The sequence below is a fragment of the Enhydra lutris genome, unplaced genomic scaffold (assembly GCF_002288905.1).
Source record: "Enhydra lutris kenyoni isolate GAN:26980312 unplaced genomic scaffold, ASM228890v2 scaffoldscaffold34, whole genome shotgun sequence".
Classification (NCBI taxonomy): domain Eukaryota; kingdom Metazoa; phylum Chordata; class Mammalia; order Carnivora; family Mustelidae; genus Enhydra; species Enhydra lutris.
Window position 1 is genome coordinate 20583183 of NW_019154118.1, and position 25336 is coordinate 20608518.

General features: G+C 43.0%; 1 protein-coding gene across 5 annotated transcripts in view; it reads right to left on the reverse strand.

Moving 5' to 3' along the window:
- The window catches only part of LOC111153768 (neural cell adhesion molecule 1), a 326055-nt gene extending 301177 nt beyond the window's left edge, over positions 1–24878 (reverse strand). For 4 of the 5 annotated variants that reach the window (XM_022512993.1, XM_022512991.1, XM_022512992.1 and 1 more), the window contains exon 1: positions 24618–24861. In XM_022512993.1, the coding sequence (XP_022368701.1) occupies positions 24618–24669 (52 nt within the window). In that variant the 5' untranslated portion in view covers positions 24670–24861. Of the gene's footprint in view, positions 1–24617 lie in introns of all 5 variants that reach the window. The other variant, XM_022512994.1, reaches the window with a different exon arrangement.
- Between the last annotated feature and the right edge of the window lie 458 nt (positions 24879–25336).

The following is a 25336-nucleotide window of genomic DNA, read 5'->3' on the forward strand; positions in this document are numbered from 1 at the left end:
TTTTAATAAACTTTCCAGGTGATTATTACGCATTGGACAGAGATGGTAACTGAGAATAGGTGGGATAACCCAGAGAAGGTGTAACAGAGAAGAGAAGAGGGCCAAGGAGAGCCCTGGAGAGCACCAGTGTTTAAGAGATGGGCAGAGGAGGTGAGAAGAATGTGGGACTGTGGAAGCCAAAGGCAGGCCCTAGTTGGGGCAAGTCAGTAAAATCGGGTAAGTCTAGGACTGAGAAGCATCTCTCTTGGATTCAGCATGAGAAGGTCACGGGTGACTCTGGTGAGAATAGTCTTAGTGGGATGGGGCTTAAAGCCTGACTGTGGCGAGGTCAGAGACCAGAAAACAGCCCAAAGAGGACAGGCAGCAAGGGAGAGTATTCTTAGGTTGGAGAAGACTTGCCCATGTTCAGATGACTCTGAACAGAAGCCAACAGAGGGAACAGCCAGCAGGGTGAACTCTGTAAGGAGGGGGAAGGGGATGTGATCTAGGAACTGGGTGCACAGGGTCAGTCTTGGACAAAACCAGAGTCACAGCATGAGGAAGGCAAAGATGCGTGTGGGTGCAGGTGTGCTGGGGAGAGAATTCTCATCTGAGTGCCTCTCCCTGTCAAACAAGGGGAAAGGTCCTCTGCTGAGATGGGGGGAGGGAGTGCTCAGAGTCCAGACATGGCTCCCATCAGAGGGGGCAACACTGAAAAGTGGGAAATGAGCTGGGAGAGGGAGTCCCTGGTCCCCAGGAGACACGATGGGACATAACCAGTCAGACAGCAGGGGGACAGAGGTAAACATATAGACTCCAGAGATGTTATGGAAGTAGAATTAGTAAGAACTGTTAATTCGTACATTACAGGAAGTAAGAGGAATGTATCTAGCTACAGAAGGTTGGTCTATACAGGGTGTAGAAGATGGATGGAAGGTGTCCATTCACGGACACATCAAGCAAGCTTCCTGATCTGTGAAAGGGGTAATACGACTTCTTTCACATATGGCCCCCGGAAACGGCTGATGGGAAAATACCCATAAAGACTGAGTCTGCTACTTAAGAGAGCGCACAGCAAGTGGTAGCCATCGTCATTATTTTGTTCTTACAGAAGAACGCTGTGAATAGAATAAGCACTCATATTTGTTGGACGATGACTGAATGAATGAACAAATAAAAGAAGATGGGTCTGAATAGATTCTGGGACAATGTATGTTCAGCAATGAGACTATGATAGTTATTTATCATAGTGGCTTTCTTACTCTTTGTTTATTTAGTGGTATGGTGGGGGGGCTTTTTTCCATAAGATAGGTTTGCAGTATAGACGAGTAGTTAAAGAAATGAATCATGGTATCTCTCCTTTACTTAAATCCCATCTCCTTGCCTGGGGGATAAAATATATAATTCAATGCCATTCCCTCATCCTAATACTCCTGACACACACCCCTGAGCAAGCTGGCCGCGCTGCTTCTAGCCTCCTGCCAACCTGCTCCTGTCCTCCCCTCTCCGCAGAGCCTTGCCTGCCCTGCTTCCTCTTATCTCTCTCCACATTCCTTCCAGCTCCCGTGTCTCTGCTGCACCAGGCACTCATCGCCAGCTTAAACTCCTCCGAGGACTTCCCAGAGCTGCTTTCCCTAGCACACGCCCCTTTCCTTTTTTTTTTTTTTTTTTTTGATTGCGGTAAATATATAACATAAAACTTGCTGTTTCAAACATTTTAAGTGTATGATTCAGTGGCATTAATTATATTCAGTGTTGTGCAACCATCACCACTATCTATTTCCAAAATGTTTTCATCACCTCCAAAAGAAGTTCTTTACCCATTAGGCAATAACTCCCTCTAGCCCAGCTTCTTCAATTTGCTGTCTGTCAAGGGCAGGAACTACCGTCTGTCCTTATGCATTTGCCTATTCTACAAAGGTCATGCTAAGTGGAATCATAGGGTATTTGTTCTTTTGTGTCTGACCTCCCATTCTTAGCATAACGTTTTCAAAGTTCACCATGTTGTAGCCCGCACCAGAACTTCATCTCTTTTTATGGCTAGTATTCCACTGTACGGATGTACCGCGTTTTGTCTATCCATTCATCTGTTGATGGACACTTGGGTTGTTTCCACCTTTTGGTGATGGTGAATAACAGGAACGTTGGATGCTATGAACATTGGCATACGTGTATTTGTTTGAGTTCCTATTTCCAATCTTCTGTGTATACGCCTAATTGTAGAATTACTGGCTCATACCATAATTCTATGTTTAGCCTTTTGTTCTCAAAAATTTCACACTTACTGGAAGACCCTTATGTGTTACTTGTTCATCTTCCCCCCACTCCCTGCTGGACTCTCTCCCTTGAGAATCACTCCAGGACTTAGCCCACATGTTAAGACCGATTGAGGTCTGGCCCCTCTGTCTCCCGTTCCTAACACCTTCCCCTCCTCTCCTATGCTCTGACCACGGAGAACCCATGTGATTCAGTGATGGCTATGCCTCTGTATATGCCAAACCTGCCCTTTCTTTCTCTCTTTTACATACTCTTGCTAGAAGAAACTGTTCAAGTCCCTCTGGTCACCCACGGCACCTACTATCCACCAAAAGGGCACAAATTATCACCATCCTGAATTGTTCAAAGGATAAAATCCACTCTGGCTGCTCTTGTCTCACATACTCCGCCATCAACCAGGCCTGCACTATATAAAAGCTCAAGAAAGTCTGAAAACAAAACTTCACTGGCATAAAATTTCAAGGTCAAACAGACTAAAGGAAGTTTCATCTAGTTAGTGTAATGAAATTCTAGTGTAAAAATGTGCTTTTCATTATTAAAACATTACAAAATACCATAGTCAACATTTTCTTTCCCTGGGAATGTCTCAAGGAGAGTGATTAAATCTAATTTAAACCTTTTTTATTATGAAATATAGAATAATGCATAACAGGAACTACATGGCTTAATGAATTAATATGAGAAATGCCAATGACCTACCTCCTAATACAAGAACTAGAATATCGTCAGCCCCCCGGAAGCCTTCAATATGACCTTTCCCCTAACAACCTCTTTCTTTCAGGCAATTATATTTAAGAGGGTCTCTATTTCTTTGAAAAATAAAGAGTTCCATCTTAGGCAAATAAAAGTTTATCAAAGAATAAAGCAAAGTTCTGGCTGTCATGCATGGGCTCTCACGGCATATCATCAACAAATGTATTGGGTAGTAGTTGGTGTTAGTGTCACAGATCTGTATTTTACACCCTCTTCTGTTCCACCTACCAAACAGTAACAATTAATTTTAAGTAAATGGCATAGTTTAAGTCTTTGGTAATTTCACCTTGGCTTTCATAGATTCCACTGGAAAAAAAAATCTATGGTTTGCTTATTTCTTTCCAAAAGACAGGATATAACAGCTCTGTATGTACATATGTGTATATGTATGTATATATGTTAGCTTTGTCAAAATATAATTCACATACCATACAATAATTCATTTTAAATATACATTTAAGTATACAATTCAATAATTTCTAGTATATGCTCAGAATTATGCAACCATCACCACAATCTATTTTTATACATTTCACCACCCCAAAAAGAAACCCCTTACCTATTAGCAGTCACTTCCCATCTCCCTCCAGTCCCCTAGCCCTAGGTAAACACCAGTCTACTTTCCGTTTCTATGGATTTTCCTATTCCACACAGTTCACATAGATGGAGTCACACAATACGTGATCTTCTGTGACTAGCTTCTTTCACTTACAGTGTTTTCAAGGCTCATCCATGTGGTGGCCCATATTGGTACTCCGTCCTTTTTATTTCTCAATAATACTGCATTGAATGGATATACCACATTTTGTGTATCCATTCATCAGTTAACGGACTGGGTTAACTGTTAACTGTTAACGGTTTGGGCTGGTTCTATTTTCTGATCATTCTTAATGTTGCTATGAACATTCATGTGCAAGTTTTTATAGAGATGTGTGTTTTCACACTTGAAGGAATGAAATTTCGGGTATGTATGGTAACTCTGTTTAAGGTCTGCCAGACTGTTTTCCAAAGGAGCTGAACTATTTTCCATTCCCACCAGTGGCATAGGAGGGTTCCAATCTTTTCATATCATCAGTAACACTTGTTACTATCTGTCTTTTTGATAATAGCCACTGTAGCGAGTGTGAAGTAGTATCTTACTGTGATTTCGATTTACATTTCCCTGATGGCTAATGATGCCCAGCATCTTTTCCTGTGCTTTTTGGCCAACTTGCAAAGTCTAACTCCTACCTCTGGGCTTTTCAGAGATTCCCTTTGTCAGATGGAGGAAGTCCTCCCTATCCCTAGTTTATTGAGTGTTTCTATCATGGATGAGTATTGCATTTTATCAAATGCTTTTCTGCCTTTATTGAGATGATCATGCAGTTCTTGATACCAGCTGTTTTTGTTGGTAAATGATTTTTCATACTTATGAAATTTCTACAATCCAATGAATGTGTAATGCATTTCATATTTTATTAAAGGGTTCAAATTTAAATTATTAACTATAAACTCTAAAAACTATATCTACAACAAAAATTATGGAGAAGCATATCATTAATATATTTATCTTAGAAGAAAAGTCACTATGAAATCTATCTAGGTCTTTTTTGAATGGTAGAAACCATGGCGAGTGTATGTGTTTTTCTTCTATCAGCCTAACTTCTGTGGTCCTACTTTCTCAAACTACATCTTGGCTACTTCCATTCTTTAGAACAGCAACCCAAATACACACTTAGAGCCTATGGAATGCTCTGCATAAGCCTAAATTACACACAATTTTCTATACATGAATATTTCAGAAAGTAACTCAAATAAAATATAAATGGTTTCAATCAGAGGATTTGTGTGCAACCATCAGACAACCAAGTCCATATAATATGAAAGAGGGCAACAAAAAGTAGCTACATTGATAGTCAAATATACTTCAGCCAAATGGTTTTCAGAAAAATCTGTGGCTAACCTTTTAAATCAGTTAACTACCTTCTAATATCTAATACAATCATTTAGAGCAGCAGGCGTTGTCTCCATGATGACACACAATCATGTTGTCAAAATACGTGTACACAGATAATGACACATTCCCTCCCCTGTAAAATTCAAGGTTTAACTCCAAAGGCCACATACTGTGCAGAAATGTCTGACAGATGCTAAAAACATGAAAAGTATATAGACCAGTACAAAGTAACACACCTCCAGACTAATCAATGTACATGCTGAGAGTTTGGAAACTACACTGGCTCACTGCCTAGGGAAGTAGCTAGAATTTCAAGATCAGAAAAAGGCTTGGTGAACATGTGTTCCACCATGTCAGAAGAGAAACGTGTTGGAAGGAGCTCTCTCATCCTGTGAGATCTTTTGAAAAGAAAGCCTCGATAACATTAAGAACATTTCTGCTGTTTATCCTCAATGTTCATATTCAACCACTGAGTCTTAAAATACAACGAAGCAAAAAAGGTACCATGATATTAAGGTAATTTCAACTATATCATCGAAAATCAATTTGGGGGGCAAGTTCTACCTGCAAGGTGTTAACTAAATCACACGTTTTCTCAAAAAAAAAAAAAAATGCTACTACATCATCTACTTAGTTGCATATTCTGTATCCCCAACATAACCCTAAGACAGAAACTACAAAGATTCAGACTTTTTTTTTTAAATACTGGTTCTTGCATAGGTAACCAAATGTTATCTTCACCATTTTTCTTTTTTTTTTTTTCTTAAAGATTTTATTTAGTTATTTGACAGACAGAGATCACAAGTAGGCAGAGAAGCAGGCAGAGAGAGAGAGGAAGGGAAGCAGGCACCCTACTGAGCAGAGAGCCCGATGTGAGGCTCGATCCCAGGACCCTGAGACCATGACCTGAGCCGAAGGCAGCGGCTTAACCCACTGAGCCACCCAGGCGCCCCCAGACTTTTTTAGTTCCTATTTAATTATCCTGAGATTTCCCACACCCTGGGTGTCACCAGAATTGGAATTTAACTCTTTTGGATGCAAACAAGCAGAGGTGCTTCCAAGCTTAGAGCTCTCTACAGGAACAAGGTTTGGTCTAGGTAGAGGACACACTTCCTTCTTCACCCCAGTGATCAGGATCCTGACTCACTGGGATTGCACCACCCGAAATGCAGTGACCAAAAGGGACTCTTCTTCCACAAAACACTGCACTAATTCTCCAGCATTCAGCTTTTCCACTTGAATGGAATAAAAACCCTTTTGAGAACAACAATTACAATCCCCCCATTTTTTTCTCAGGCGCACTATTGGACTTCTTAGTGCATGCACAATGCAAATAAGGCAAGCTTCCTTTCACAGAGTGATTAATATGCAAAGACAGCCTGCTTTTTTAGTAGGATGTGAAGAACCACCAACAAGCCTTTCTAAACCCAGAGGTTTCTACAATTATTTCCACTGTTTATTTTTAAACAGAAGATTACACAATAACACCAAGCGCTTTAGCTCCAGATTGCCAATATTTTGTAAACAATGACAAGTTAGATTTTTAAACCCTTTGTGTCATATTTAAAGCTATGGTCAACTATCGATTCTAATATATTAATTTTTTCCCAAATTTAAGAAACCCAATTTGTATGAAGCAAGATTCAAGCTCTACATTCTTTTTAAGAAACTACACTTCATTTTTTAAATAGTGAATGATCTGTCTAGCATGTGCCTTTTGAAAGCTTGTAACTTTTAAGATTCACTATAAATTCCAAAATAAGACTAAGAAATTACATCATTATGGTACCTCCTCCAGCTTATGTGCACCTTTATAATTCTTGTGACTTTTCCAAATTATTCTTAAATTCAACATAAGGCTGTGTTTTGATAGAAAATTAAATGAAATCTCTTTAGTAAAGTTTATCAGATGTAATGTTACAAAGAAAACGGAATCTTTGCACTACAAATTATGTCCATGTGACATCAAATCTCAGTAAAATAACTGAAGAAGCATTTCCAATCACACATTTCCCTGGTGATTTTTTTGCTAAAATTTCCAAGAAAATGTCAAGTACTGGATATGAGGTTAGATCTGCCTTAATAAACACCTCGCTTGTCACATTATTCTTGTTTTTGCCTATCTCTAGCTACAAAGTCTCACAAAGAGGTTCTAATCACATAACTGCCCAACATTTCCCAATGTTTTAAACGAAACAAACAAAAAATCATCAATGATTCAAACATTTTGCTCTAGATATGAATTTTTTTAATCCATGTAATAAACATTAAGATGTAAGTTTGATTTTTATGTTCTTCTTAAAGAAATCCTCTATAGCGACAGTTTTAAGATGAGATGTCACATACAGATGAGACTTCAAATTTAATTTCAATGAAAATATTTCGAGAACAGATGTAGGTCAATAGTGATTATGGTTCACATCAAACCCATCTTCTTGCCAGCAGCCCCTGGTCCCAGCACATGTGACTCTGTCTACCAATGAGGAACCAGCCATGACATCTGCGTACCATCAGTTTCTGCCCCCAGGAGAGATACTGCCATCATTTCGGGGACATCAGTAAATCATTCAGGATATTTTTGTTTCCTTGTGAAGTTCTAGGGTCCTACCAGTTCAAGTCACTCACACACCTGGGGTCTCCAGACAGCATGAGATACATAACCAGCCCCAAATGTCAAATCGCACGTTCACTGTAGGCTTACGTTGTTTTCTTTTGTAACAACTTTTAAATTCTAAATGAAAAAATTCACAACAAAAGAGAAAAAGAACTGATTTATTTGTTTTAGTCTATAAATAAGTAAAAGAGATGAAAGTGAAGACCAAATTAACAATGGAACTCATCATTTTAAATTTCTCATGCTGAGTTCGCTCAAATAATGCAATTTTAAACTCACTTATCACAAACAAAAACTTTAATATTTAGAAATGCATACATAAATTATTGAAATGATTACCCATATTTAAAATTTATGTTTTCTGAAATGTCCCACACTATACATTTATTGTTATTGTATTTAAATAAAGTAATTTAACTGTCTGACTTTGTGATAGCTATTCTCTTAATATCGCACAGGACAGCAGCAATATAACACAGAATAATGTATTGATTTACCTCTCAGTGACTTCAGAAGGATCTACTGTGCATATCTCTAGAAAACCAAATAATAAATGATCATTTGGGTTTCTTATTTAGAAATAAAATTACAATTAGATACCCAAATCAATTAATGTGCAAAATGTTTATCTCCTAAAAAAAAAAAAAATCCCCATATCTAACTTAGCTGTGAAGAAGTATTTAAAAACAATAAAAATATTCTTTTTATGAGAGGGGAGGAAGGAGAATAAACTGTCTGCATGACCAGTTATCTTAATTGAGTCTGACCGATAATTTAAATTCTGATTCCAAAGCCAATTTAGCTCAAAATGACCTCAAATTGTAATCTAGGGCGGTTAACAGACTCATTTTCAATCTCTTATCTTCAAAGAATACCACATGATGTCCCTTTTTTGCTTCATTATGACAGATGGCTTTCTTTAATGAAAATTTTAAATTTTAAACATGTCATGCATAACTTTAACTTACATACACAAAAGGGAAAAATCAGAGAAAGGAATAAAGAACTCTTCGTTATCTTTTTCCGGCATTTCAAGGTTGTTTTTGGTGTCATTCCAAAGGAATAAATATTATAAATGTAACCAAAAACAATTTAAAAAGTGGTCTAGAATTTTTTACAAAGCTACTGAACGCATTCATCTTGTATCTCCAACTCGCAGCCCAACTACATGGAACACTGGAGTTATTCCATAAATCCTGGAATTAAGTGACTGTTTCTAATAAATGCTCTTGCTACCCAACAAGGCTGGGACACAGCCATTTGCAAATGTGTTCATGAAACTGCTCTTATTCTGGTTCTCAGCGTCCCTGCCAAGCCCTGTCTTTATATCCAAGAAATGTGGGATCTCAGGCCACCCACCCCGGAATCTTTTGAGGACTTCTTAGTTGAGAAAAGATTCTTCAACACAGAATAGGTTCTTCACAACGGGTCCTAAGTCCCTGAGTTGTCAATTCCCTTGAAGTTAAGAGGCACGTTCTTAGGTCTTTTCTTAGGAGGCACTCCTGGGACATTAGCCTTTTCCTTTAAGAATTCTGCAAGCTTGGGGCGCCTGGGTGGCTCAGTGGGTTAAGCCGTGCCTTTGACTCAGGTCATGATCCCAGGTCCTGGGTTCAAGCCCCACATCGGGCTTTCTGCTCAGCGGGGAGCCTGCTTCCTCCTCTCTCTCTGCCTGCCTCTCTGCCTACTTGTGATTTCTCTCTGTCAAATAAATAAATAAAATCTTAAAAAAAAAAAAAAGAATTCTGCAAGCTTCTTTAAATCTCGAAAATTCCATACTGAAACATGTGAGATGAAACGTGTGCTCTGGCTCAAAGCAATTATGAACCCTGAGAGAGATGGGCCATCAGAGGGTTCTCACAGCCTCCTTCAGAATGAAATCGAACAACCCTTCTCCTATCACCACTCCCTCTCATACCACTAACTTCAACTGAACACACATGCACCCAACGGTAAGCCGCAGGACGGTGGGGCCATGTATCTCTTCTCCCACCCTGAATTCTTCTTCACTCCAGGAAGAGACTGAGTTTTTATTAGCTGGAGAAGTTCAATCACAGGGAATCTGCTCTTGGGGAATGCCAGGCATTGCTGAGGGCAGAAACCCTTCCCTGAAAATAGAGGGATCCCATGAAATCTCAGCTAGTGGATAAAATGCTCCCAAACCATTCATCTCAGAGTAAGACAATAGTTTGACTTAGACCCCCCAGGCTGCAAAATACTGGGCTCCCTTAAACTGACTGGCCCAAGAGAAAATGCAGGTGCTGAGTGGAGGTGGGTGCCCCCCACCCAATGGATCAGCCGCAGTGAGGTCCACCCCCACAAAGATTCCCCACAGCTTTTCAGTGCCTCGCTCCCAATTCCTAATAAACGGCTAAGGGCCATTATAATTTGAGAAATGAAACGATATGAGACACAAGAGGAGATATAAAACAGACAATAAAGGGAAATTCAGAGGATAAAGAGAAAATGCAGCAAACAAGAAAATTTTTCTAAAATACTTGGAGACGGGGCGCCTGGGGGCTCAGTGGGTTAAGCCTCTGCCTTCGGCTCAAGTCGTGATCCCAGGGTCCTGGGATTGACAACCCCCCCCCCCCAATCAGGCTCTCTGCTCAGCGGGGAGCCTGTTTCTCCCATCCCTGCCTGCGTCACTGCCTAATTGTGATCTCTCTCTCTCTCTCTCTCTCTCTCTCTGTCAAATAAACAAATAAAATCTTAAAAAAAAAATACTCAGAGATATAAAAGATGCTCAGACAATAAAACGGAACTCTTAGGCATCAAAAATATGTTAGCAAAATAGAAAATTCAATATAAAATGGGCAAGAAGCCAATAAAACCTCCCAGAAAGTAAAGGGTGAGAGGTTGGAGGAAAAAAGAAATGAACGATAGGAAAGAGAAGACACCCCCCCCCCCCAAATAGAGCAATCTAACTTCTGAATAAGAACTCCAGAAAAAAGAGAGAGAAAACAGATATGAATATATCAGATAAATAATGTAGAAACATTTCCTGGCACATAAAAACATGAATTTCCACAGCAAAGTGGCCCACTGAGAATCTACCCCCATAAATAAAAAAACAGACCTACAACAAGGCATAGCATTGTGAAATTTCAGAATACTGTAAAGGGAAGATCCTAAGATCTTCTAGAGGAGAAATAAGCAACTTTCATACAAAACATCAGAAATCAGAAGGCACTAGACTTCACAAATGCAACAGTGAAAGGTAGAAAACACAAAGTAACATCTTCAAAATTCTTGGGAGACAAAAATTTCCAATCTAGAGAATTGTATACCAGGCAAATATAAATTAACTGCTGCAAGCCTAGAAAATCAACAGTTAAGACTGAAGACTGAGAGAAAGATCTAGGATATATGTCTCCTGAAGATGAAAGAAAATAGCCATGTTTGAGCACCGTGAGAGGAAATTTACACATCAGTCTGAGAACTGGACAATGAATTAGTGATAGGTATATAGAAAACCATGCAAAGGAAAAAAACTGATGCCATCATAAACTTCAGGAAAGACAGAAAGTTATATAAGAAAGAAAATAAAATCATACAATTGCTCAAGGCTCAGCTGTGAATATTTACATGGTCATAGTAATGTAAACATTAAATACTGTTTAAATCAAAAATAGAAAAATTATTATATGAGGACGCCAGGGTAAAGGAAATAAGGGGATGGGGAGTGTGTAAGAGAAAAATCAACAAATAATATCAAAAACTGAAAAAGTAAGAAAGTAAAAATATGGAGATTAAAAAAATATAGAAACAACTAAATGAGTAGAAAGTGGTTGTTCAGGGGAATGGAAATCAGAGGTGGGAAGAACAAGGGAGGGGTAAGAAGGGGTACTAAGGGTCAGGGCAGAGGACTAATGTTCTGTGTTTCAAGTTTTATAAAATGATTTAACCTTTTAAACAATGTGGACATGACATTTAAAATTTAAAATGTGAATTTAAATTATAAGAAAAAAACTGAATTTAAGAAAGGGAGGAATGACAACAAATGAATTCCAATTGATTGAATAGTTAAGATCTTTAATCTCAATATGTACTTACTATAACTTGGTGGAGAAGAGAGAAACTTGGTGGAGAAGAGAGAAAATGGGTGACACAACTTTTCTCTCTTTTTTTTTTTTTAAGATTTTATGAATTTATTTATTCAACAGAGATCACAAGCAGGCAGAGAAGCAGGCAGAGAGAGAGAGGAGGAAGCAGGCTCCCTGCTGAGCAGAGAGCCCGATGCCGGACTCAATCCCAGGACCCTGAGATCACGACCTGAGCTGAAGGCAGAGGCCTTAACCCACTGAGCCACCCAGGTGCCCTGACACAACTTCTCTTAATGGTAAATAAATAGCTATGGAATTCAAACCAAGCTGAGAAGCTATATTTAACAAGGTCACTCTATAAGAACGAAACATGAAATCTCCTTTGTCCTAAATCCTTGGGGATTAGAACGTCTCATGATTGAATTTTCCATATGAGCAACACTATACCACCTCTTTCATTCCAGTTTACCACTGGTGAAGACAATGGTATCTACATTTGTGTTTGTTTTATGTTTGCAACTATATGGAAACTTCTTGAAATCATACTTCCTTCGGTACCTAGCACAGTGCTGAACACCAAAGACATATGCTGCATAAACTAATCCATACGAGCGTTGCCGCTGCTTGAACGGGCCAGAGTTGTCTCTTCCAAATGAGGTTTAATTATGAAGACCCACTATTCATGTTACACTGTGTTATAGACAATCCCTTGGCATTTTGAGATATATAGAGCTAGTTTTTCAGTTGAATACTAAATGGCTGAGACTGACATGTTTTTTGTGTTCTTGAATCTGTTTTTCCTAATTTTTCCATCCATTGAAGTTATTATATCTTACTATCAATGTACCTGTACCTAGCAGTCATGTTTCTTTGATTCTAATCTAAGACCCCTTCTAAATGTGGTAGAAGGAAATTGGAAATTAATTGAGAATATATGCACTCTTTCTGGAAAAAAAAAAAGTGGGGGGGGCTAAAGGGCTTCCCTATCGGTCAAATGCATACAATGAAATTTGGGATATCTATTTTGGCTATCCAAAGGCGTCTTTCCCTCACTTCTTCATTCTTTCCCCTTATTCTTCATGCTTCATGTTCCAAAGATTTAAGGTTGCCAGACAAATGACTTCCAGATTAATGAAGTGTCACCAATATGATCTTTAGCAGCAACCATTATTTAAGTACACTAAATTTTATGGCTCTACCATTATGGTGAATTGACAGATTTAATATTAACCCTATGCAAATAGAAACCCTATGCAAATATAAATCTATATAAACCAATTTATTTTTTATAAAATTCTACTTTTTTCGGAACCAAGATCTACTAGACTTTGCTTCCACGGGAGCTGAAAAAGCTAAGCCATTGGCTGTGGTGTTTCTAACTCAGCTGCAATTCATGGTGATCCTGAACTGTCAGAGAATGAAAACTAAATGGGAAAAAATGTGATTCTAATTATAATCAATACTTAAATCCAACACTAATTGTACACCCCTTCACTGTGAACTTTAACAGAAAAAGGGAAAATGGGGGAAAAAATGACTGAGCTTACTGTGTGCCAGACAGTTGCATAAATTACCTCATTTCATCCTCACAATAACCCTATTAGGGGGGTATTATTATTCCTGTTTCACAGGGAAATGAACTGAGCATAGGAGAGATAAAATAACCGGCTCAAGGTCATGAAAGCACGAGAGCCACCCTACAAAATGCCAAGTTTGATGCCAAAGGCTCCCGAGGCGCCCCCTACAGAGTGCATTGCTCAACAACACCAAAAGGAGACAGTAAATTAAGAAAGGAAGATAAATTGTATTATAACTCAGATCGGAGAGCCTGCACGGGATTTGCATCTTCTCATGCTCCTGACAGCAGTGACCAAGTTGTACCCTGAAGCCAGTTCTCACACAGCAACTGCAGCTAACTAGCGATTGGCAGCATCTCACAGACAGAAGGGACACTCGCAGACGCAGCACGAGTAAAAGAGCACCAGTAGTCAGTCACGCCCGTGTCCACTCTTGTGCCGATCTGGTAAAAACGACCCATCTACACTGCGACAAACTGAACAAACATGTTCAAAAGATGTTGCTCTCAACAAACTTTTTTTTAGAGGTATAGAATGAAAGTATGAGTATCATGGGCAGTGATGCAAAGGACAACAAAACTGTCTAAAATGCAGCGCCTGCCATGATGAATGAAATCCCTGGGGAGAAAACCCTCTTAACATTATTCACTTCCTCTCAGATGAGCCCATCTCATTGTCCTTTGCAAGGTTTGTTCATCGCCTGGGTCTTTTCCTTTGTGCAGATACATGTGCCCAGATGGCCCCCCGGTGTGAAGCCTTCCCCCAACCCAACACCCCATTCTTCCCTTCTTTGTGGTCAAGTATGCTGAATATCGGCTTCTGTCAGTCCCTGACTCTAAGAACATGAATCCACCATCCAACTAAAATTCTCTAAGATCCCCCCCCCCCGCGAAAGATCCTCCTCTGAAACAAATTCCAAGTTTCTACTTGTGCCTCATCTTCCTGACACGCATAACCCACAGTAACCACTGCCCTCTTTTTAATACAGTGTTTGTTTTGTAATGCAAATACAAAGCAAGATATGCTCATTAGAGAAAACTCAGATGGCATTAAAAAAATGTGTCTTCTTCCAGGCTTAAGAAGTGAAAGGAATGTTTTAAAAAACAAAATCGGTATTATATATACCATTTGTTTCCAACTTTTGTCCACTTAACATTATTCTTCTCTAACCGAAGCATCCATGCCACTAGGCAGGCTCCGGTTGCCCCGTCCCTGCCTTTTTGTTCAATATTGCCTTCCGAATTATGGACAAGATGCCGTTCTAAATGCTACATAAATACTACCACATGAATACTTCTGGGTGTGATGAAGATTCTACAATGCACGGATTGTAACCCACGGTATTTTTTCTCCACTGAAAAGGGACAAAAATATAGATGACTATGATCCCTCAGTCTTCCTGGTCTCCCTGGCTGGGCTCCCTGCAGCTTCCTCCCAAACATGCAACAGATAAACCACCTCATCCAGCCTTCCCCTGTGCACTGTGAAATCCTTCCTACAAAGCCTCCAGCTCTCACCATGCTGGGGAGGGTTCTCCAACCGCCCCTGCTGCCCACGTCATCTATACTCTGCCTCGGAAATCTCAGCCACGTCTCTGGCTTTAGATGCTACCCGATATTCCCAGTTGTCTTTCCATTCTCCACTAGAATGTAGGCTCCACTAGAGAGTAGGCTTTCCAAGGTCAAGGTATTGTACTACTGAGTTTGGGGGCTTTGTTTTACACCCGCAGCTAACAGACCGCACACATGCTCAGTAAGGATTTCTGCCCTTACTTCTTCTCCCTCTGCCCCAAATCCATTAGCTCTCTGCCCTACACCTTCTCTGCACCACACATTGGTTTAGCCTCTGTCTAGTCCCATAATATCTATGATATTATTTTGATCTGAGCCATATAATTAGGCATGTTTACCCTCACAACCGGGTCAATAAAAAGTTCCACAAAATAACACTTACCCTTGCTACATAAGATATACATACTCCCTTTTCCATTCTATTCCATTTCCTCTTTCCTCCATTTCCCCTTCCCTCTTTCCTTTCCTTCTTTTTCCTCTTTTTTAATGCTGGCAGAAGTCTACTAAATAGTTATCAGCACCCACAGCTGAAAAATACTGACCTAGAAGGTAAGATACCAAGATGCCCAATTTTTTCCCCTAAAACTTCATGTGTTTTTACTGAGATCTACCTTTCATTCAAGGTAACCCCTTTTCTCAGTCTCCTCATCACACTGACTGTTCCATGATTTCATTCCCTTGGGTTTGTGACTTCAATATTGTTCTCTCTCCCAGTCACCTCCCATGTTGGACCTCTCAACTACTCCAGTTTTTCGCTTTGTCATCTCTGACATGTCAGCTGTGTGCATTTTTTAAACCTTATCCAAAACCATTACAAGGGTATCTTTCCAAGATTATCTGTTTTACAAACTGTATCACCACCGGAATCCTTTAACAAGCCCCTCTGGAACCATAAAAATTTGCTTTTTATAAAATGGTCTAAAATTTTATTTTTGTGAAGCAAAAATCCTTTTCCTGGCCCGGTATTTTGTCCACCCGCTGGCGTGGCTACTACAGAAACAGACACTCCATTGCACTGACCCCAGCAGTCCGCTCCCACTTCCCACTCTGGGAATTCGTGGCTAGCATCGAACACACAGCCCAGCACAGCACCTGATCAAGCATTACCACTGAACATCTTCTCAAATGTTTTAGAAGACTTCTCCAACGTCCCTGTCCCTCGTCTAGCACTTAAGATTTCAGTTCTCCAGCTAGATTCGTCCTGTCCTCCCTCTCCCTAGTTGTCCTTACGCCCCTGGGGGTCCACATCCATCACTAGCTCGTCCACACCTTCTGTACACACCAAAAGCACCTGAGATGATTTTTTTGTCGTACTTAATAATTCCTACAATTAATACCTGTCTCATTCTTTCAGGCGCTGATTCATGTAGTACCTCTCACGATTTCCTAACCGTCTGAACTAAGTGTTTCCTCTCTACCCATCTGACAGCCGCTGCAGGCCTGGTATAGCATTCTTCCATTTATTTCATTTTCTCCCTCAGCCTGCAGCACAGAACTTTGTGTATCATATTCCCAGGACACATATTTTGTAACATCTCAAAGAAAACCTCCACTCAAGATGCACTTTTTTTGAAATAATGTGTAGCCTTTATTTATTTATTTATTTATTTATTTAGAGAGAGAGAGAGAGTGTGTGTGTGTGTGTGTGTGTGTGTGTAAGCAGGGGAGAGGGCAGAAGGAGAGGGAGAGAGAGAATCTTAAGCAAATTCCACGGGGCTCGATCTCATGACCCTGAGATCAGGACCTGAGCAGGAATCAAGAATCACACTTAACCGCAGGCCGTCACCCACAGTGAGCGGACTCAACCTAGACTATCAGCCCCCAGCGCTCTCGGTTCGCCCCTCCACTGTGTCACTCCTCCCGCACCTGGGCAGACAACAAGCAAGTGCGCCTCTGATGCTATGTGTACTCAAACTATCCTCACTGCAGAACGTGATGGCTGCAACCCACCGAAGCAGGTTACGGTCCCAGCCTCACCCGTGTAAGTCACTTAGCCCTTTCTCAGCGCCAGCTCCTATATCAAGACCTAACACGATGTGGCCTCATAGAGCTTCTCCCCACCGCCCCCACCGCCGGTCTCGGGCTGCTTCTCACCACGTCCCCACACCCTGTTCCATCCGCATCAGTGTAGGCATTCCTCTCTCAAACACCCGAATCGTCCTGCTCCACGGACTGAAGGCCAACTCGTGCCCCACGCCCAGCTCAAGGAAGCCCACGCAGACTTAAGTGCTTCCTTCCTTGGACTCCGATGGCATTTGATCCACATCTCTATTTCTACGCAGAGTATATCTGTCTCCCACGTAAACTCTAGAGCCAGAAGCAGAGCTTACTTGACTTTATAATCTGAAACCCAGAACAATTCCTGAAGCAACTTAACCTTCTCAGATTTCAGGAAAGTTTGCTGAATTGAGGAATTCGAGAGTGTTTGCTGTGATTCCCTGTCTGTTGAATTAGGCAATCAACCATGCCTTAAACGAGAATACAATCTGTCCTTCCTATTTCACGGAGTTCTTTAAATGTCACCTCCTCACCCCACCCCAACCATGCAGTCAAAGGTGGTTTCCCCCCAATAATCATAGTAGCCTGTTCTTTTCCTGAGTTTCAATCAGGACATGGGGTTATAAATATATGTGCGTGTGACTTGTTTCATGTCTGTGTTCCTCCACACTTAGACTGGACGCTCCAGGAAGACAGAGATGATATATGCTTACCGCTAGGTTCTCAGAACACAGAACTCAATAAATGTTTAGTGAACAAATGATATGAAGATTAAATGACAGAATGCAAATCAAAACTCTGGGACTGGCTAATGATGATCAAGACACAACTATTGGGATTATCAATGCGGTTTCTCTCCTCTTAGATAGCTGACACAAAATCTGAGTCTCCTCTCCAAAACAACATATGCCTTGCAGTTGGCAAAACTACTTCCTGTCCTGCCAGTAGGGCACTTATGTCTGACTCATTTGAATAATAATAGCAATTACTTTATTTTATTCCAGATAGTAATTTACAAAAATATAAGCAGTGAGAAATATTAAATCACCTGAGGCCTTACTTAAGATTTTCTATAAAATAAGGTCAAATGGCTTCCTCTTTCCAAAAATAATTTTGATTTTGATGTATGATTCTGATCTTCAAAGCACAAAGCAACCTTTATGAGATACATACTTAACAAACCGGAACGATTAGTCTCTATTCTCAAGCAAGTGGACCCAAGCAGACCAAGACACGGCTGCTAACACTGGGTCAGATCTGCAGGGCCCTACATTGCATGGGCTCCTGCCAAGGCTCTGTGGGCTGGGGACCTGCCCATGTGTTCCATGGGCATTTATCTTCTACATTTTCCAGAAGCAAGAATTTTGTATTGTCCTTAAGGAGGGCCTTCCAAATTGTACATCCCTCAGGCCCCATGAAACCCACACCAACCCTTGTGCTAATGTCTTCAACCTCATAATGAGATTACCTTTCTAACATATTCACAACCAAGATGACAATTCAGGTGTATTTAACAAGATTTTTTTTTAAGTCAAGTTCTAATCATTGAAGGAGTCATGTTCTCAGAATATCCTTTTTTATGTCCTCCTGAAAAGAGCACTACATCAGAGCATCATTTTTTTTCTAGATCCAGAGTACATCCCTCTTTCTCATTAATAACAGAGCTTGCATGCACTAAAGGCCCGTGATCTCTAAAACATTCACAGCTCAAAAATGGAGGCATTGCTAATTTTGCCATTTTGCAGAAGGGGAAGTTGAAGCTTGGGGAAGTTGAAGCTTAGGGAAACTGAATGACTCGAGCAAGACTGGACAGTAATTAAGGGATACATGCGGCATGGCTGGGCTTTCAACCTGGGGTTGCAGGCCACTCTTAATCTCTCCGCAGTTCTACCCTCCAGCTTCCTTGACAGCAGAAAGTATGTCATCTCAGTCTTTTGTAATTCCCCACGGAGCTGATGATAAAAAGCTGGCACTCAATAAATACATTTGATCAACTTTTAAGAGAACACCTAATGTAACACAATCCCAAACACTGTGACATTACTAGGGATATTCCTCAACGATGAGGTAATCAGATACCAAAGGCTTCTCGCATGTGATCCCAGGAATGACACAGACAGAAAACAGGGCCAGATGTTGCCAGTGTTTGCAGCTACAAATCAGAAAGTCCCGGGTGAGAGGAGAGAGTAGAGTACAGGTTACACGGTAGCCTCTCAAGTCCCATCAGTGATGGGAATCAGTCTTTGAATCCAAAGGAAAACGTATTTACTTCTGTATAGGAGAAAAGGAATGCACAACAGGTTTATTAAAACCTTTTTTTTCCCCCAAAACACATGTACCCAAGATGGAGCAAATGGCTTATCCTTCGGTGTAGTCCTCTGAGCCTCCCCACCACCTGCTCAAGCTTCCTGGTTAGAAGCTACATGAACACCCAAGAAGGGAGAAGTGTGCCATCCTAACTAAAAGCAGTTAACTACATGGCTGCATATAGACGTGACCTAAAGCCGTCTTAACTGTAATGTATTGAAACTGCCTGAACAGGTGCCATTTGGCACCAAGACCAACATCAGAAGGCAATGCCCCTAATGAGCATCTTCAGCTGAGAGACAGCGTTTCAACACCTTGAAATGAAAGGGTACAATGGCACCAGCAGCAATGCCAAATAATTTACATCCCTTTACATCGGCAAATGGTTTTAAGGTTTGGCACCAAGAGTTAATATTCATAAGGGAAAAGTTTAAAGGTGACATGACTGTGACCTTCAGATAGACTTGTGGATTTTACTGCGCTACAGTAGTGAGCACATGTACCTGTACTCTTGATAACAGGCTTGCCAGGGTTGTTTCCTCACAGTAAACACTGGGACCCTCGTGGACACCAACTCCCTAGGATTCAGAGGGATCCCTGGCCATCTCCCTCTTGCTAAGAGGATGTCTCTTACAGTATTGCTCAGAGACCTACTATTTTAGGACATGTATAAAATGTTCTTCTGAATTTTTCTCATTTCTTCTTTTTTAACTAAAGGGACCTTAACTACTTAAGTCTTTTTTAATTCAAAAGTCAAGTAGTCATTATGACTACATAGCCAAGTTGATTTGTGGTTCCAATTTTGTCTAATTTGTAACCCATTTTTAAGACTAGTAAAACACTATTTGTAATTTGCTGCCATTTCTTTTAAAGTTCCAGATGTTTCTTAGCCTGTATATTTGTCAGATCCCTAAACTGAGGAATTATCGGTTATGGAAGCTACACTGAAATATTCATCTTGACACCATAAAACATTTGTGTGCTTAAAACTCAATACTTCAACAGTACTGGAGAGCCTTTTCCAAATGCCTTTGTCTCCTCTCAGGCTGTCTGTTCCCAGAAGACTGATGACAGCAGGTGCGGTCCCTTCCTCTCCCCTCCCTGCCCATTGGTTCTGCTCTCCATCACCACAAACCCAAGATCGGCAGGGAAAGTTCAAACCGTTCTTTAGCAACAGGTAATGAATCACTTATTTCGCACAGAGACAGGAAGGACTGTCTGTAAAATCTCTCTGGAGGTCGGCCAGTAGTATTAAAGTCACTTTCTGTCTGGAGAATAGCCACACTTCCTTCACGTTGAAGATGTAAATATGGGGAACTCATCAAACTCATTTTAAATAGAGACTTTGTCACCTTAAAACATTTAAGTGGTTGGATCAGAAGTTCCAAAGTCCATACTTCAAGCAACGTAAAGTTTACAAGATGCTGTCTATAATTTAAGAAACTGAGTTCCATAGCAAACAAACATATCTGTCATGCCTAAAGATTAGGCTTTGAATGAGAAAATGGTGCTATTTATTTTGAAAGGAAATTAAGACCTTGTTCCCTGTGACAGAAAAATATAGATGCAGATTACTTATATTAAATTACATATTACCGATCTGAGGTAGTCAATTAATGATGAATGTATTCCAAAGAGAAGTACTATGCAAAACTCTGAATTGTGGGGCTCCATGTGACTAATTGCTCTCTCTTATCTCTGCCTTGAGTAAGCACCCACAGCCCACGAGAATAGCACGTCCACCATAATTTTGGGGCTTGGGAGCATTTTTGCAAACAATTACTGCCTTAATTCTTGAACTATGGTGCTCAAAAAATAGTCACCAGTTAAATCAACAAATCCTTAATCAATTAGCATAGAGACTTGGATGAACCTTCTTTATTGAACAAAAATATGTCCTGCTATTTCCTGCTATTCCAGCATTATTTTTAAAAAAATAGACCCTGGTTAAATGTCGTCAAGTTCAAGCTGTTGGGGGAAAAAGGGGAAAGTTTCATGAAAAACTGACTTTAAAAGAAATGTAAATTGCCAGACTAAAGGAAACAGCGTGATTGGTAGATCCTGGGAAGCTCCACAGCAGGGATAGTAACTCAAAAACTATTAAATAAAGGACAGGCCACACTTCCACAATATCTGGCTTATATTCTCTTTGTGTTTTTTTTTTTAAGATTTTATTTATTTATTTGACAGAGATCACAAGTAGACAGAGAAGCAGGCAGAGAAAGAGAGGGAAGCAGGCTCCCCGCTGAGCAGAGAACCCGATGTGGGACTCGATCCCAGAACCCTGAGATCATGACCTGAGCTGAAGGCAGCGGCTTAACCCACTGAGCCACCCAGGCGCCCTCTCTTTGTGTTTAACTGTTGAATTTTAAATAAATTCTGAGTTATTTTCAGTATTTTAATGTTGGCTAATATTTGTTGAAAGAAAATTAGCCTTTGGTTTTGGGACAGAGTCATGAAAGCTGTACCACATTCTTGAATACGACTACATTACATTCAGTTACAGCTCTGTTCAGAAACACATTTTTGGTCTTAAAACAAAAATCAACAATGAGAAAAAATACAGCTCAGCATTGCTACAGCATTGTTACAGCAAACTTGGCTGAAACACCTCTTGGTAATTCATTTAGTGAGGAGTATTATGTATACTTATATAGGTGCTAGCTGCTTTTGTAAGGCAGCAAAGATGCCCTTTGTTCTTAATCCAGTGCTATCTTGTTAGAAAACCAGTCCTATTCATTCCTTCACTCTGGCAAGTAAAATTGGCAGAGGACTGTAAAATTGTCAAAGAAACATATCACTTAACCATTCCAGATCATTCAAATAACTTTTCCACAAAACATCCAAAATCGCTGTTAGAACAGACTCAAATTTTCTATTCCACAACCATGCATTTTATTCCTAAACAGCAAAAGACACCAAAATGAGAAAGGCTGCAGACTTGATTTGTTTTGTGTCAATAAGGTCAGCATACCTTGTATCTAAATTTTCATTTGCACTGTGTGAAGTGCAGAGACTGAAGTACCATTGTCCCTGAAGATGATATAACATTTGAGGACAAAATAATAATAGTAGTAATAATTACTATTATAATTTTAGTAACTTCATTATTACTATGTATACACAGACACATGGATGTGTGTGTATATATCATCTTTATTTTTCCCCTAACCCTTTGACTAAGGCCTTCGATTTTTTTTTTTTTAAACTATGGTATTATCAGTACTTTAACAAAAAATTCTCTTTGGAAAACGGTTCAACTTCTTTCTTTTGTTAAGCAACCATGTACGCGTTTCATGTTCTGCCTTGCCCCATCCTCACGGTCCCAGGGCCAGGTCCACGGTCCCAGACGCCGCTTTCCTTCCAGAGAACACTGCTCAGAATGCCACACTTGTCTGGGCGGCCATCAGATCCCAATCCCGGACTCCCTGGGCGTGTACCAGCCTAAGCCTGCCTTCAAATCGGAACACCGAAGGTTCCACCCATCACAGTGGCGGAAAGGTAGGCCGGCGATCCCCCAAAGATCAGGTCTCCATGGCCACACCCCCACCTCGAGGGGAGGAGGTCCCAGAAACGCAAGGCCCCGGGAGGGCCGGGAGCGCGCAGGGACCGCGCCGGCCCGACAGAAAACGGCAAGCCCGGGGCGGCCCCGGCCAGGTGGCGGCAGGACCCAGCGATCTGCCGACTGGGGCTGGCCCGCAGCTGGGGGCTCTCCCCCACCACCCCCCACTAGGTCCCCACCCCCAGCTTCGCCCCCGGCCCGCAGCCGGCCGGTCGGCGCACGCGCGTCGGTGCGCCCAGCCCCGGCGCCCTCCTGGGCGACGCTGTCGGGCCGGGACAACGCGGGCGGAGTGCGCGTCCCGGGTGGGGGGCGAGAGGGACGCCTCGGGTCTACGCGAGAGAGGCGCGAGTGGGCGAGCACGGACGGGACGGACCTCCCGGGGACACCTGGACTCCATCTTCTTTCCTCCAGACTGTGGGGCCGGCCACGGGGCGGGGTTTCTCCTGGCGGGGGTGAGCGAGACCGTTAGGCTGGAACACCGGGAGACGGTCCTGGCAGCTCCGGGCCGCCACCCGCGCCGCAATAAAAGCCTCTCGCGGCTTCCCGCCCAGCCAGCCTCGCTCTGATTGGTCGCCATGGGAGAGGGACCCGACTTGGCTGGAGGCGGCGGCCGGGGCTGCTCCCTTGCCGCCCGGGGAGGGCACGCCCCGCGCGCTCCCCCACCCGGAATGGGCCGTCTAGGGCAGCACCCGCGGCGGCACCTGGCAGCGGCAGTCGCGACACACAGGCCCCTCCGCCCGGCTTTCCCCGGGCGCTTCCCAGCACACGCCCCCTGCCCGGAATGTACGCCCATCCCACCCAGCTCTCTGCGGCCCCTGCTCCTTTTCTTACCCCCTTCCCGACCGTCCACGCCAGAGCGCAAATCCCTGGGTGGGGTGGGGAGAGCAGCTGGAGGGGAGGGTGGGCACGCACTGAAAAATCTTCAGGGAGGCCGGGATAGAAATACACCAAATGAAATGAACCTCCGGAACGCCGAGGTTTTCTGGGCGGCGGCGGCGCAGCCCCCGCCACCCGCGGCAGCATCCCTCGGCTGTCTTCCCCTCGGTTCCCTATTGTTCGCACTTTGCAAGGATCAGGAACCTCGCCCAAAGAAAGGAGGCTAGGGCGAGGTGTTGCGGGCGGCTACCTGCCATTCTTCTCGCGCACCGTGCAACACGGGGCTCGCGGTGCGTGTGAAGGCACACGCGCGCACACACACGCGCACACACACCAGGCAGCCCGATCACGCCCTCCTCGCCCTCCGCCCCTCCGCCCCTCCGCACTTCCTCCTGTCAAAACGCGGCGCTCGGCCCTCCCATCCCTCCGTGCTCCCGGCCGAGAGCAGGCTTTGCAAGTAACCAGCAATTTGGCAAATGAAAAACTAACGTCATATCGACGGGGGTGCAACAACGGCCACACAGCCCTGAGATTCTGCCCATTTCGCCCCATTTTGCAAACCGTTATTCAGTCAGGGCGGGGATGGGGGGCTGGGCGCGAAGGCGGCGAGCCCCACTTTATTAGACCCGGGGAAATAACGATGGGGCGGCTGCCCCGGCCTTATTGTTCACTCGTCGCGGAGCCGGGGCTGACAAGCCCCTTCCCCGCGAAACCCAAGCTCGCGCGGCGGCACCGCGGAGCCGCGGCACCCCCGCCCCGCCGCCCGCTTCGGGGAAGGAGCGCTGCCCAGCACCCGCGCGGCCGTAGCGCTCTCGGGACCGACCCCGGGAGCAGGAGACTCCGCTCCCCGCGCCGCCGGCACACAAAGTGGGAAGGGCGGGCGCGCAGGAGGCGCGGCGGGCGCTCGCGGCGCTCGGAGGCAGCCCCGGTCCGGCGCAGCCTGGGAGAGCGCGGGGTTCCGCGGGGCAGCAAGGGCGACGCGCTCCTTCCTCAGCTCAACGACAACGACCACCCTTAGCGTTCCACGTAAAGCCACCCCAGATAGCAGTGTCCTCGGGGGAGAAGGAGGGGGAAGGGGGCAATCAGTACATCAGTCTGAGAATAATCATAATTTCAAAATGTACCTGCAGTTCCCAGGAAAAACAAAGTCCAGATGAGATCCTTAGTTTGCAGCATTGTAATCTGCTGGCTGGGAGGGATGTTCTTGCCGCGGTAAATTCTGTGCCCCCCCCCCTTGCAGAGTGTGGACGGCAGCAGAGCAACAGACCTAGGGGCAGACAATTGCCAGGCTGAGTATGATTATTTTTGCAGAATTGTTTCCTGCCAGCGGCTGCCGAGCTGCGTTCACGCGCTGATCGGAGAATGAGTGACAGTCCCAGCCTCAGCACACTCGCAACTCGGAGATCCTTGCGCTGGCCCGTGTTCGCTTTGATGGAACTGGGGATGGGAGCGAGGGGCGGGGGGCGGGGGTGAGAACCTCACTGTGTCCTTCCACCACGCCGGCCACAAATAGTGCCGAACATCAAGGAGGTAAGAGAGACAGGGGAGGCAGATGCGGCCGCCTGCAAAACGCGGCCTGGAGCCGCCGGAGGAGTCGGGCTCTTTCACACGCAGCCTTCCAGGCAGAGCTGGGATTTCTTCTTTTCACACTTCTCCCCCACGCCTCCGTGGCCCCTCCTGCCATCCAGCCTTCCTTAATCGGGAAGGCGGATATTTTAATAACTAGTAAATAAAAGAAACAAAATCTTAGGTTTGGTTAGGTTTTCAAAGTTGTCGAATCTCCATTTAGATCTTAAGATCCTTGAAACACAAGTATAGCCTAGGATATTTCTTTTTTTTTTTT